The 15,248-nt window shown below is 43.1% G+C and overlaps 1 protein-coding gene across 1 annotated transcript in view; it reads right to left on the bottom strand.

Annotated features, from left to right (window-relative positions):
* LOC124591344 (beta-catenin-like protein 1) overlaps positions 1-15,248 on the bottom strand; it is a 93,899-nt gene that overhangs the window by 43,074 nt on the left and 35,577 nt on the right. The window contains exon 5 of the mRNA XM_047131726.1: positions 11,143-11,302. Coding sequence (XP_046987682.1) covers positions 11,143-11,302 — 160 coding nt within the window. The remainder of the gene's footprint in view (positions 1-11,142; positions 11,303-15,248) is intronic.

The following is a 15,248-nucleotide window of genomic DNA, read 5'->3' as shown; positions in this document are numbered from 1 at the left end:
GGCAACGGCGTGGCCACCACTCGTGGGCGCATCTGGTCGTAATGGCGAACAACCATGCCGTCATCCGTACGTATTTCACAAAGCCGGCGGCCGCGAATAGCCTTGACCACCCCTGGAATCCATTTAGGGCGAGATCCATACCCTCGTGCCTACACGTCGGTGCCCACCGAGTATTTTCCCGCACTAGGGGACACAGCACAAGGCCTGACAGGGTGAAGCAGGTGCAGTAGAGTGCACGGTTGGCAGCCATGCAAGAGTTCAGCAGGGCTGCGATCACCCAGAGGCGTGAAGCGATAAGAACTCAGAAAATGCAGCAGAGCATCATCTGTGGAAAAATCACTAAGGAATTTTTTCCTCTGGCTTTTGAAAGTGCGGACAAGGCGCTCGACCTCCCCATTCGATTGCGGATGGAAGGGCGGTGCTGTAACATGATGAATCCCTTGTCCAGGCCTGCGAAGAGAACTGAGGGCCATTGTCCTTGACGATCGTGGATGGAAGACCTTCTAGCGCAAAGATTTTGGACAAAGCCAGCGTCGTCGCCGCAGTGGTGGGCGACGGACATCGAACAACAAACGGAAACTTCGAGAAGGCGTCAATCAACAGTAGCCAATAAGTACCGAGGAAGGGGCCGGCAAAGTCAGCGTGCAGCCGTTCCCATGGCTGCGCCGGGTCAGGCCACGGAGAGGGCATAGTACAAGGTGCAGCCAGTTGTTGAGCACACTGACCACACGCAGCAACCATGTGGGCGATGTCCGAATCAATACTGGGCCAATAAACGTGCCTGTGGGCCAGGGACTTAGTCTGAGAAATACCCTAATGGCCTTCATGCAACAGTTTGAGAACATCTTTGCGATGAGAGGCTGGCACCACGACCTGTGGAGATGCGCCATCCGTGGCCAGAAGAACAACACCATCACGAACAGACAGACGAAGGTGCAAGGCATGGTAGTTGCGAAGGGGATCCGACGCCCGGCCCTTGGTCCTGTCCGGCCATCCCCGTTGAACAAAACCGATCACCTGACGCAGGACCGGGTCCCGCGCAGGAGCCGACGCGACCTGCGAACCTGTAAGTGGAAAACCCTCGACCGCACGACATTGTTCCTCATCAATGTGGAAATAGAGTAGTTCATCACGATCGAAAACCGGGTCGGGGCCCATCGGCAATCGCGATAGTGAATCTCATAGTGAAAACGAGACAAGTATATGGCCCAACATGGCAGGCGGTGAGCTGCCTTATCTGGAAGCGACGCCGATGGGCTGAACAGAGAGACCAGCGGCTTGTGGTCGGTGATGAAGTGAAACTTAGAACCATACAAAAAAAATGCTGAACTTTTTTAGAGCATAAATGATAGCGACCGCCTCCTTTTCAATTTGAGAGTAACGCCGTTGCGCATCGTTGGGGGTCTTGGAAGCATAGGCGATGGGTCGTTCCGACCCATCCTCATACTGATGGGCAAGAACAGCCCCTAGGCCATACTGTGACGCGTCAGTCGCCAGAACCAAGTGCTGACCCGGACGGAATGTGGCAAGACAAGGCGCCGACTGCAAATGAGCCTTCAGGCGGACAAAAGCCTGCTCACACTCGTCGAACCAACAGAAAGGGACATTTTTGTGTAACAGCTGATGGACAGGATGAGCTACCGCCGCCACGGATGGAATGAACTTGTGATAATAAGCAATCTTGCCTAGAAACGCCTGAAGTTCTTTGACCATAGACGGCCGGGGTACAGCGTTAATGGCCGCAACGTGCTGACGTAGAGGACGTATACCCTCACGGGACAAGTGGAAACCAAGATACACAATGGAGGGTTGGAAGAACTGTGAATTGTCCAGATTGCACCTCAACCCAGCCGAATGCAAAACCCGAAACAGTGAACGCAAATTGCGAAGGTGCTCCTCAGTGGAGGCTCCCATGACAACAATGTCATCCAGATAGTTTATGCAGCCGGGAACGGAAGCCGTGAGCTGTTCCAAAAACCGCTGAAAAATGGCCAGCGTGCTAGCGACGCCAAATGGTAACTGCTGGTACTGATACAACCCACAAGGAGTGTTGATGACGAGAAATTCCTTGGAAGAAGCATCCAACGGCAACTGGTGGTACACCTCCGATAAGTCAAGTTTGGAAAAGAACTGGCCCCCAGCGATCTTGGTGAATAACTCCTCAGGACGGGGAAGAGGATAAATGTCAATGAGGCTCTGAGCGTTGACAGTGGCTTTAAAATCACCACACAATCGCAGACTCCCGTTTGGTTTAGAAACCACCACGATTGGCGATACCCATTCGCTGGAGGTAACAGGAAGGAGAATCCCTGAAGCTGTTAACCTGTCTATCCCAGCCTTGATAGGTGCACGCAACGCCACCAGAATAGGGCGTGCCCGGAAAAACTTAGGGCGAGCTGTAGGTTTAAGAGTAATGTGGGCTTCAAAATCCTTGGCACGACCCAGACCAGCAGAGAACACGGACGAAAATTCAGAACACAATCCATCCAGCTGTTGATACGGAATATCCTCAGATATGAGGTGCACATCATCATCAATGGAGAACCCGAACAACTGGAAAGCATCATAACCGAACAGGTTTTCAGTGCCCGCATGATCCACCACATAAAACGTGAGGGGGCTAACAACAGACTTGTAGGCAGTGGAAGCATCAAACTGGCCAATGATAGGAATTTTCTGTTTATTATAAGTTCTCAGATTTCGCGTAACTGGAGACAAGGGAGGGGAGCCCAACTCCAAATACATGCAAGAATTAATGAGAGTTACTGCAGAGCCAGTGTCCACTTGCATGCGAATGTCTTTATCCAGAACACAAACAGTAACAAACAATTTGTGTGTTTGAGAAAGCACACAGTTAACATCCATGTCCGATGCCTTGTCCTCGTCGACAGGAACTTCAGGGGACTGACACACAGAATCAATGTGGCCTTTTTTCCTACATGAATTACACGTGGCCCAACGTTTTGGACACGCGGCCCTGACATGCTGTACGAAACAACGTGGACAAGAAGGAAGTGCGGAACGAACCTGCTTCTGTGGTTGTTGTTTTCGCTGCGAGCGTTGCGGCCCAACGCGACGTTGTTTACGCGAGTGAACCGCCGCCACATCTTCGTTTTCCTGTGAAACAGGCAAATTGTCCGTGTCGAAAGTTGACTGTACAGCACCTACATCACACCACGCGTCTATTTGCGTGCCAGCAGCGTGAGACACTTCAAAGGATTGAGCGATGCTTAGAACTTCCAACAACGATGGGTTTGGCAGTTATAGGGCACATTGCCGAACTTCTTTATCAGGAGCAAGCCGTAGAACAGCATCCCTAACCACTGAATCAGCATAAGACTCATGATGAGTGTCCGTGACAAACTGACATTTCCTACTCAGACCGTGTAGTTGCGCCGCCCAAGCCCGGTAAGATTGATAGGGCTGTTTACGACACCGGTAGAATGCCACGCAGGCGGCAACGACGTGGGTGTTTTTCCGGTAATAGTTAGACAATAAGTCACACATTTCTTGGAAGGACAGAGAGGCAGGTTCCCGCAGAGGGGCTAACTGAGATAGCAGCTGATAGATCCGTGGGAAAATCCAAGATAGAAATAATGACTTACACATAGGAGCGTCGACAACACTGAAAGCCAAGAAGTGTTGCCGCAAACGCTTCTCATAATCCTCCCAATCTTCAGCGGCCTTGTCATAAGGAGGGAATGGAGGCGGAGAAGAGGAAGACAGACGATGAGTAAGTGACGTTGACAACGCCCGAATAGCAGCTGTCAGCTGTGTTTGTTGTGCCTGAATAGCAGCCGTCAGCTGTGTTTGTTGTTCAATGAGCGCTTGCATAAGCTGTTCCATGTCTGCCCCGTCACGAACACACAAATCCACAACGCAGTGAAAATATCCCATCCTCGTCGCCAAAAAGTATTATAACCTTTAATCACCAATAATTGTGTGGATATTCAAACACACTCACTTAGAAACAATAGCTCGTTACATGATAACAACTCAGTATCTCTTATTCGACTCCCGTGCCGTGACATGCGGCCGGCGCAGTTCATAGCTAGGTGGCGCTCCCGCGCTCAGCCGAGTTGCGGAGCGCCTCTATCGCCATTTGCGCGTACTGCCGTGGCGGCACTGTTAAATGTCGTGGCACTGTCACAACACCCATAGGATCCAAAACAAAGTTCTCAACAATGAAGGTAGATGGGTACAAAATCAAGAGATCACAGCAAAAATTTTTAATGATCATTTTTTAAGTATTGCTGAGAAAACAGGACACAAATAAAAATAATATCCCAAATTCTTTAGGACAGCCTAAACCGCACAGGAAGTAAGAAAAACTATAATTTCTTTAAAAAGTAAAAATTCAACTGGTGGCAACAACATTTCTAGCAAACTGGTAAAAGCCTGGTGTAGTCCGTTCATTTAAGTGCTAGCACATATATTCAATGCCTCTCTCAAACAAGGCATCTTCCCTGACAAGAGGAAGTATGCTACTGTAAAAGCTCCTCTACAAATAAGATGACATCTCAGATGCTACAGCATTTTCTACAGTCCTCAAAAAATTAATATCACCCAGGACAGTCAACCACATAAAAAACTTTGCAGTAATTAGTAAAAACCAGTTTGGATTCAGAGAAAGTATCTCCACAACCGAAGCAATATTTTCATTGGCCAGTAACATTTTCGAATGCCTTCACAAGACGACATTGCCTGTTGGCATATTTTGCAACCTGTCAAGGCTTTCAACTGTGTCGATCAGAGTGTACTTGTAGAGAAACCATGCCACTGTGGAATATGAGGATAAATGGGCAACTTGCTCAAATCTTACCTGCAGGGCAGACAACAGAATATAGTGTTAGATGGTTAATGCCACACAAAGTACGAGGCATAGTGTCCGACTGGGGAACAGTACACTTTGGAGCCGCATAAGTTTCTGCCTTTGGTCTCCTGCTTTTACTCATAAATATTAATGACCTACCTCTGTCCTCCAACAAGCAAGCAACTTTACAATGTTTGCAGGTGACAAAACAATTGTGCTAAGACAGTAAAACATCCACAGACCTGGAGTTAAATTCCAACTAACTGCCTGCAAATGTTCTCAACTGGTTCACATCATCTCTCTATCAATAAACCTCAGCAAAACCCAACATATTCATTTCCATTATGATCACAAAAGCCCACAGAAGATAAACATTGCACATGACAGCCAGCGAATGCAGAGCGTGCATTGTTTGAAATTCTTAGGCATTCCTATAGATAGCAAGCTTTGCTGGGAAAATCACATCCACTAAACCACAAAAAGGCTTAGCACAGCAACATTTCCCACCCAGATAATCACCAAAATCGTAGATACCAATGTCTAAAAATCTGCCTACTTTGACTACTTCCATTCAATTATGTTAGCGACTGGAAAATGTTGTATCTATTTTTTTGCAAAATTCACATCTATTTTTGTCAAAAATCATATCTATTTTCTGTTTGTTAATGATTAGATGCACAAATTTAAAAGGTTGTCACATGACATGCGTGAAGACAAACAAAGCCTTAGTTCTTTGAAGCTGGCTGTAAAAAGGAGTGGTGATTGGAAACTTTTTGACGGGAATGTTTGCTTTTGCAAAAACTTCAATAGTTTCTTTTTTCTGAAATGGCCTTTGTTTCTTTCATCTGGCTGTATTTAATCTTTCAACAAATGATTGTTCTGCTGCAAATCAGCAGCATTTTCCCACCAGTGAAGTGAATGCATCTCTGATTTAAAGTGACTGCTGGTATTATTTGTTTTTTCCCTGCCCAATTTTAGGATAACAAAATCTGCAGAATAATGATTTACACTTTTCATGGCCATTCATAGCTATGCAACCCACACTTGACAATGCTACAGACAGAACTGACAAGATACTTAGTGTAGAACTCGAACATAAAATAACTCTATTCAAATGCTAGGGGAAGACTTTCTGCACAGAAGAAATATAAGAGATTTAGTTTCCCAATTGCTACAGCGCACAGTGCGGGCACCATATACTAATGGCACCCAGCCAAGAGCATAAACAAACCAGAATTTTGACTACCAGAGGGGAGAGAAGCGGTATGAGAAGCCAAGCCCCGCCTCCCTCTTGCAGTGCAGCAGCCTACACTCTTGCTCCACAAAAGCAGAACTGTCACACTATCACAGAGATCGCCAATCCCATCTGATGTTGTGAGGGTTGTAATTGAGACCCATAATGGGCCAGGATTATTCACTTCACTTATTTCAAAATAAGAAAAGAAAACAATGACCAATGCATAAGACAAAGCATTTGGAAGTGGCTACTACACAAGTACTTGTTGAGGTTTGCAGAGTATTTCTGACGAGGTAGTTCAGGCCCAACCTCTAGCAGTATTTGACGCAACCACAGTTCAAAACATCTACTACCTAATGTAAACAATGGAAAATCCAGGATGGAATGTAACAATACCAGAGAAGGGAAGTTGCTACTCACCATATAGCAGAGATGCTGAGTCGCGATAGGCACAACAAAAAGATTCACACAATTAAAGCTTTCGACCACACACGTCTGCAGTCTCAGAGAGCTGAAACTACACTGCAAGCAGCAGCACCAGTGCATGATGGGGAAGTGGCGACTGGGTGGGGGAGGGATAGTATGGTGGGAGTGGCGGACAGTAAAGTGTTGCAGTTTAGACGAAGGGCAGGAGAGAAGGTGCGGAGGGGGGAGGGAGTAAGTAACGGAAAGGAGAGAAATAAAAATAAATTAAAAGACTGGGTGTGGCAGTGAAATGACAGCTGTGTAGTGCTGAAATGGGAACAGGGAGGGGGCTGGATGGGTGAGGACAGTGACTTCGTTAGTCTTGCTTTACGATCCTTCATAATATAAAATGAATGAGTCATGCCATCAGCATGACACAAGAAGGAAACATGACTCAGACTGTGACCTGACAAATTTGCCTCTGGTGCAGAAAGGTGTAAAATACATGAGCATAAAAATCTTCAAAGCACTTCCAAGTAATATTAAGTGTCTACAAGGTAAAACTAATCTGAAGGAGTTCTTGCTTGATAAAAGATTCCATACATCTACATAGATACTCCGCAAGCCACTGTAAGGTGTGTGGTGGAGGGTACCCAATACCACTATTTGTCATTTCCCCTCCTGTTCTACTCGCAAATATAGCAAGGGAAAAATGACTGTCTGTATGCCTCCATATGAGCCCTAATGTATCATATCTTTGTTGTCCTTATGCGCGATGTATGTCGGTGAGAGCAGAATCATTCAGCTGTCACCTTCAAATGCCGGTTCTCTAAATTTTCTTAATAATGTTTCCCGAGGAGAACACCACATTCCCTCCAGATTCCCATTCGGGTTCCTGAAGTATCTCCGTGACAGTTCAGTTTTGTTCAAACCCGTCAGTAACAAATCTAGCAGCCCTCTTCTGAATTGCTACGACGCCTTCCTTCAATTCGACCTGGTACGGATCCCAAACACTCGAGCAGTACTCAAGAATTGGTCGGACCAGCATTTTATATGCAGTCTCCTTTACAGGTGAACCATTCTTTCCTAAAATTCTCCCAATACATTAAAGTAGACCATTTGCCTTGCCTACAGCATTTTTCACATGCTCATTACACCTCATATCACTTTGCAATGTTATGCCCAGATATTTAAACAACTTTGACTGCGTCAAGCTGGACACTAGCAACATTGTATCTGAACATTACAGGTTTGTTCTTCCTACTCATACCTGTTAACTTACATTTTTCCACATTTAGGGTTAGCTACCATTCATCACACCAACTGGAAATTTTGTCTAAGTCATCTTGTATCTTCCTACAGTCACTCAACTTTGACACCTTAACATTCACCACAGCATCATCACCACACAACCATACACCGCTACCCACCTTGTCCACCAAGTCATTTATGCATATAGAAAATAACAGTGGTTCTATCACACTTCCCTGGGGCACTCCTGACAATATCCTTGTCTCTGATGAACACTCACCATCAAGGACAACAAACTCGGTTCTATTATTTAAGAAATCTTCGATCTATTCATATATCTGTGAACTTATTCCATATGCTCGTACCTTCGTTAACAGCCTGCAATGGGGCACCACGTCAAATGCTTTCCGGAAATCAATAAATATGGAATCTGCCCTTCATCCATAGTTCTCAGTATATCATGTGAGAAAAGGGAAAGCTGAGTTTCGCACAAGTGACACTTTCTAAAACCATGCTGATTCATGGACATAAGCTGCTTAGCCTCAGCCTCAGGGAAGTTTATTATATTCGAAATGAGAACGTGTTCAAGGATTCTGCAGCAAACAAAACTTAAGGATATTGGTCTGTAATTTTGTGGGTCCATTCTTTTACCTTTCTTATATACTGGAGTCACCAGCACTTTTTTCCAGTCACTTGGGACTTTGTGCTGGGCGAGAGATTCCAGATAAAATGATGGTCTAATGATGGGATGTTTGTATGGATCTCCTGCGTGAATGGTTTCTTGAACATGAAATTTACAACTTCGACTTTAGTTTTCCCATCTTCAAGTACCACACCAGACTCATCATCAACGGACTGAATGGAAGCCTTAGACCCACTTAGCAATTTTGCATATGAACAGAAATTTCTCAAATTCTCTGCCAGATCTTTTGCTAAGTTGTGATGGTGGTAGTTGTTGTATGCTTCGCACATATATCTTTTCAAACACACACGAATCTCTACTAACCTTTGCTTGTTGTCGTTTGTATGTGTCTCCCCTCCTGGACCTAGAGTGCAACAGCCTCTGCGTTCTCAGCATCTTACGAATTTCGTTATTATACCATGGTGGGTCTTTTCCATCCCTTATTCACTTACTAGGCATGTAATTCTGCAGACCACGATCTACAATCTGCTGAAACTTTGCCCATACTTCCTCTACATTCATCTTGCTGGTACTAAGTGACACCAATTCACTGCCTAAGTAAGATGTTAATAACTGCTTATCTGGAAGAAACTCTCTCCTAGCCTTCTTGACTGATTTATTAACTTTCATAATCATTGTTGCTACAATGATATCATGATCGCTAATCCCCATTTCTATACTGACATTGTTGATAAGGTCCAGCCTATTTGTAGTTACAAGTTCTAAGATATTTCCATTGTGCGTGGGCTGCCGAGTTAGCTGCTCAAGACAATTTTCAGAAAATGTCTTCAAAAGTATATTGCATGACTGTCTGTCTGTACCCCCGCAACGAATCCGTAGTCATCCCAGTCTATACTCGGCAGGTTAAAGTCACCTCCAACTAGTGCCGCATGATCTGAGTATTTACACGCTACTGACCACAGACTTTCTTTGAATGACTCTAGAACTACCACAGCAGAATTGGGTGGCTGGTAAAAACATCCAACAATTAACTTGGTTTCACCTACATGTCTATGCGACAAGAAGACTTCACTATCACACTCAACTTCGACCTCAATAGAGACAATTTTTCTTGTTAACTGCAATGAAAACTCTCCCTTCTGTGGCCTCTAATCTTTCTTTCCGATATACGTTCCACAACTCGCTAAATATCTCAGAGCTTTCCACTTTGAGTTTCAGTCAGCTTTTGGTCCCAAGAATAATTTGAGCGTGAGGATTTTCCTGGAGGGCAGTAAATTCGGGAACTTTATTTCGAATACTTCAACAGTTTACTGATAAAATTTTGACAGTCAAAGTTTCTTTATTCTGAAGGCTGTTAGACTCCCCTTGCTGTAATCAACTGGCGAGTGTTCATCAGAGCACCTCAAACAACCCTCATGTGTACTCCACAAGTACTCTGCTACCAGAGTAGCTGCCTTCTTTGTGTAGTGCACCCCTAACCTGTCAGGAGGAGTCCTACAAATCCCAATACAATAACACAAGTCCAGAAATCTGCAGCCAAGACCATGACAGAGTCGACAAAGCCTTTGGTTGAGACCCTTCACTCGGCTCCAAACCAAAGGATGCCGATCAACTCTGGAAATGCGAGGCCAGCAGTCTTCACCACCTCCACCAGCTGCCTGTACGAACTGATGATCACCTCAGAACCCAAGGGACAGGCGTTGTTGGTGCCGACATGAGCCACAACTTGCAGATGACTGCATCCTGCACGCTCAATAGCCGTCAGCAAAGCTACCTCCGCATCTTGGATGAGGCCCCACTGGCAGACATACTGAGTGAACATTGGCTTTCTTTACAGCCTAAACACTATTTGCCTAAGGGGCTCCATAACGCATCTAACACTTAAGCTCTGAATAACCAGTAAATCCCCCACCGGGTACCTGCTGAATGAAGGAGCATCCATCTGTCCACTCACAGGAAAAATAGGTGAGGCCAGGCAGCCAGTATCCACATTGGCCCTCCGCCTCTAACGACGCGACCTGCTTTAATGTATATTGCTGTTTTAATTACATTAATTTGTGTTCTGTACATCAAGCAGATGGTGTTTTTTAGTTTATAAATAACTGCTTAGATAATATCTGAAAATTGTATCTTAACCTCTGTTTGTGAGTATAATTAGAACTTTTTTATTATTGTTTTCTAATTTGTATTCTAAATCTGTTTTTGTGGTCCTTAATGCTACTAACATAATAAAGGATTAAATATTTTGACTTGTTCCATGCTCACACGTTACCACACAAAAATGGATCTATGGAACATGTTTTACAATAAAAAAAAACTAAATAAGTTCTTTTCAATTAGGGACAGTGAAATGCAGCTTCTTAGCAACTTATCAGACAAAAATTATAACAGCTATTTTTCGCTTTCTAAAAACAACAGATTTGGTAAATGGACTGACATTTATAACTTAAATCGCAGATCAAAAGATTATAAAGAAGATGGAGAAATCAAGATGGAATGTAATACATATACGAGGATGTATCACTGGTAACTGCACTGAGATGTGGTTAAGCACACAGAAAAGATGAAACCTTGTAATATTTTCTAAGCATCTGTCCAATCATCATAATCTATTTTGTAGCTAGTTATCTATCCTGATACCCATATTAGGTTGTAACAATGATGAATTTTGGGGTATAAGACAGCAGGAATCTAAAATCTTTTCCTATTTTTTTTTTAAATTCACAGCAAAATATTTTCAAGAGCTACAGTAAGACTGAAGAGTGTACAGCTTCAAAAAGTCAGTGCTTCTACCTAAAGTATTGTGCACGCCATCTGCCTCTTCTTTAACAGATTCATCCAAACGTTCCAGATTTTGAACAAGAAGGGCACAAATTTGCTGATTCAACAATGCATCTATTAAAGCCTCAGCTCCTTCCTCACTCTCATTAAGGATATCAACATCAGTGAGTTCCTGAAAGTAAGAAAGAAGAAATAACTATTTTTTATAATACTGACTTCATAAAACAATGAAAAACAACTTGTAAATCTCTTTAATATGAAGTGTGTTCAATAAGTAGTGCGACACATTTTTTTTTCCTCGGCCGATTTTGGTTGTAAAAATGCGGGATTTATTGTGGGGCATCATGGAAGATTCCTGGTTCAACCCCTGCCTTCTTCTGGCAGGTGGGTTGAAGGGGAAGAAAGAAGGGGTGAAGGGAAAGGAACTGGAGAGGTTCAGGAAAAGGGGTAGAGTTTGGAAAAGTCACCCAGACTCCCGGGTCAAGGCAGACTTACCAGACGAGATGGGGCCAAACACAGTCTTTCCTTCTCATTCCATCCGGTAAGTGTGCCCCGACATGGAGTCCAATGAAATTTTTGAGTTCCTCTCAGATTTCAGACTTGTGTGCTGCCTTGTGTTGTCCAGAGAAGAAGTTTGTATTTTTGTGGTAACTAACATACTGAAGTCCTTTCTTCATTTCCTGAAGGTAGTGCAATACAATTAGAGCTGATCCTTCCACCATGAGAGAGAACATCAAACAGAATAACCCCTTCAGAGTTCCTGGAGACCATTGCCATGACTTTAGTGGCTGAGGGTGTGGCTCTGAACTTTTTCTTCAGAGTAGAGTTGGTGTGGCGCCACTCCATGGATTGCAGTTTTGGTTTTGTTCGAAGTGATGAACCCATGTTTCATCACCTGTGGCTATCTTCTCGCACCTTCTGACTTCCATCTGGTTTGGCACAATAAAGTATGCATTCTGCAGGAAGCATTTCATGGATAATGGGAAGGTTACTGATGCAACAAGACATTGGCTCCAACGACAACCTATACAGTGGTACCATATGGGCATACAGACCTTCCCAGTAAGGTGGTATAAGGCCATTGCACCGAACAGAGATTATGTTGAAAGACAGTGTTTTATAGCCAAAAGATTGGGGAATAATATGATGCATCGGAATGGTATAATGGTAAGATAGAGATTTCGGAACCAGATATTAAATTGTATGACACTTCCAGGAGCAGACGTAGGCTCTGACCACAATTTATTGCTTATGAATTGTAGATTAAAACTAAAGAAACTACAAAAAGATAGGAATTTAAGAAAATGGGACCTGGATAAACTGAGAGAACCACAGGTTGTATAGTGTCTCAGAGGGAGCATTAGGAAATGACTGACAAGAACAGGGGAAAGGAATACAGTAGAAGAAAAATGGGTAGCTTTGAGAGATGAAATAGTGAAGGCAGCAGAGAATCAAGTAGGTAAAAAGATGAGGGCTAGTAGAAATCCTTGGGTAACACGAGATATTGAATTTAACTGATGAAAGGAGAAAATATAAAAATCCAGCAAATGTAGCAGGCGAAAGGAAATACAGGGTGTTCAAAAAGTCTCTCTACAGTGAGGATTGTTAGCCGCGCGTGCCGTATGATTGTTCACTTGCCTGGGTTACTACTAAAATGCTAACCATTGAAGAATGTGTGTTTTTAGTTGAATAAGTGTTCAAAGCTAGTGGAGACAACACTCCCACATCGTGATACTGTGCGAGATTTGATTAACAAATTTTGAAGTACGGGTTCATTGACAGATGCACAGTGGTCGTCCTAGCATTTTGTCTGAAGATAAACTACTCGATATTTCCGATAAGATGTCCATGAGTCTGAACAAGTCAGTAAGAAAACTCGCCCAGGAAATTGATATTAGTGTCAGAATGGCCCACACAGGAGTATGGAAAAAATTAGAACTTTTCCCACACAAAATGACAGTCGTGCAAGAACTGAAAAATACTGATCACGGCAAGAGACTGCATTATTGTCAATGGATCAAAACTTTCATTCAACAAAATGGAAGTGATATTCTTAATGAAACGTTTTTCACTGATGAGGCGTGGTTTCATTTATCTGGGTACATGAACTCACAAAATTCTCTTATGTGGAGTACTGCAAATCCATTGTGTATTCATGAGGAACCACTTCATTCTGTGAAAATAGGAGTTTGGATTGCAATTTCTAGACATTGGATTGTGGGCCCCATATTTTTCAACAAAACACTAAATGCACAACGATACTGCAGTGATATTCTATACCCTTTCATAGGAGAACTTGTGTTAAGTGAAATACTGAACGATTATTTTCAACAAGATGGTGCAACCGCTCGCATTTCGGTGTCACTGCTTGCTGATGTTCTGGCGATTGCATAATTTCACAGGGACTTTGGCCTCCACGATTGCCTGACCTAACACCACCTGACTTTTTCTTCTGGGGTGCAGTGAAAGCAACTATCCTTAAAAACCATCAAAAATCCACTGATGAATTGAAAACTGCAATAACCACTTTCACTGCTTCTATAACAGAAGAAATGTTTGAGCTTGTGTTTGGAAACATGATTTTTGAATTGAATTGTGTATTCAACAACAGGGGGGGGGGGGGGGGACACTTTCAACATTTAATGTGAAAATTTCTAAGTAAAAATGAATATTCAATAAATTAATAGCTTGTATTTCACTGAGTTTCATTTTGGTGTATTCACTGCGGCATATGGCACGCGCGGCTAACAGTCATATGGCACTTTCTGAACACCCCCTACAATTGTCTAAAAAATGAAACTGACAGGAAGTGAAAAATGGCTAAGCAGGAATGCCTAGAGGACAAATATAAGGATTTAGAACCATATATTGCTAGAGGAAATATAGATGTTGCCTACAAGAAAATTAAAAAGGCCTTTAGAGAAAAGACAAGCAGCTGTATGAATACCAAGAGCTTAGATGGAAAAGCAGTCCTAGGCAGATAAGGAAAAGCTGGACGGTGGAAGGAGTATGTAGTGAGTCTATACAAGGGAGATGAACTTGAAAGCAATATTACAGAAACTGAAGTGGACATAGATGAAGATGAGATGGGAGATACGATACTGTGTGAAGAATTTGACAGAGCTTTGAAAGATTTACGATGAAACATGGCCCCTGGAGTACACAACATTCCATTAGAACTGCTGATAGCCTTAGGAGAGTCACCCATGACAAAACTGTTCCATCTGGTGTGCAAGATGTATCAGACAAGCAAAATACTCACAGACTTCAAGCAGTATGTAATTATTTAAATTCCTGACAGGTGTGAAAATTACCAAACTATTGAACTAAGTCACAACTGCAAAACACTAACACGAATATTTTTACAAACAAATGGAAATACTGGTAGATGCTGATCTTGGGGAAGATCAATTTGGATTCTGAAGAAATGTAGGAACACACGAGGCAATACTGACCCTACAACATTCTCATAGAAGATAGGTCAAGGAAAGGCAAACCTGTGTTATAGCATTTGCAGACTTAGAGAAAGCTTTTCACAATGTTGCTTGGAATACTCTCTTTCAAATTCTAAAAGTGCCAAGGGTAAAATACAGGGAGTGAAAGGCTATTTACAATTTGTACAGAAACCAGATGGCAGTTATAGGAGTCGAGAGGCATGAAAGGTTAGCAGTGGTTGAGAGGGACGTGACACTGGGTTATAGCTCATTGCCGATGTTTTTCAATCTGTATATTGAGCAAGCAGTAAAGGAAACAAAAGGAAAATTTGGAGCAGGAATTCAGGTCCAAGGAGAAGAAATAAAAACTCTGAAATTTGCCGATGACATTGTAATTCTGCCAGAGACAATGAAGAACTTGGAAGAACAGTTGAATGGAATGGACAGTGTCTTGAAAGGAGGATATAAGATGAGCATTAACAAAAACAAAACAAAGGTAATGGAATGTAGTCTAATTAAATCTGGTGATGTTGAGAGGATTAGCTTAGGAAAAGACACACTTAAAGTAGAGTTTTGCTACTTGGGCAGCAAAGTAACTGACAATGGTTGAAGTAGAGAGGGCATAAAATGTAGACTGGCAATGGCAAGAAAAGCGTTTCTGAGGAAGAGAAATTTGCTGGATTT

Source organism: Schistocerca americana, chromosome 2, assembly GCF_021461395.2.
Source record: "Schistocerca americana isolate TAMUIC-IGC-003095 chromosome 2, iqSchAmer2.1, whole genome shotgun sequence".
In the NCBI taxonomy this organism is placed as follows: Eukaryota; Metazoa; Arthropoda; class Insecta; order Orthoptera; family Acrididae; genus Schistocerca; species Schistocerca americana.
This window is presented reverse-complemented; position numbering and strand designations above follow the sequence as displayed.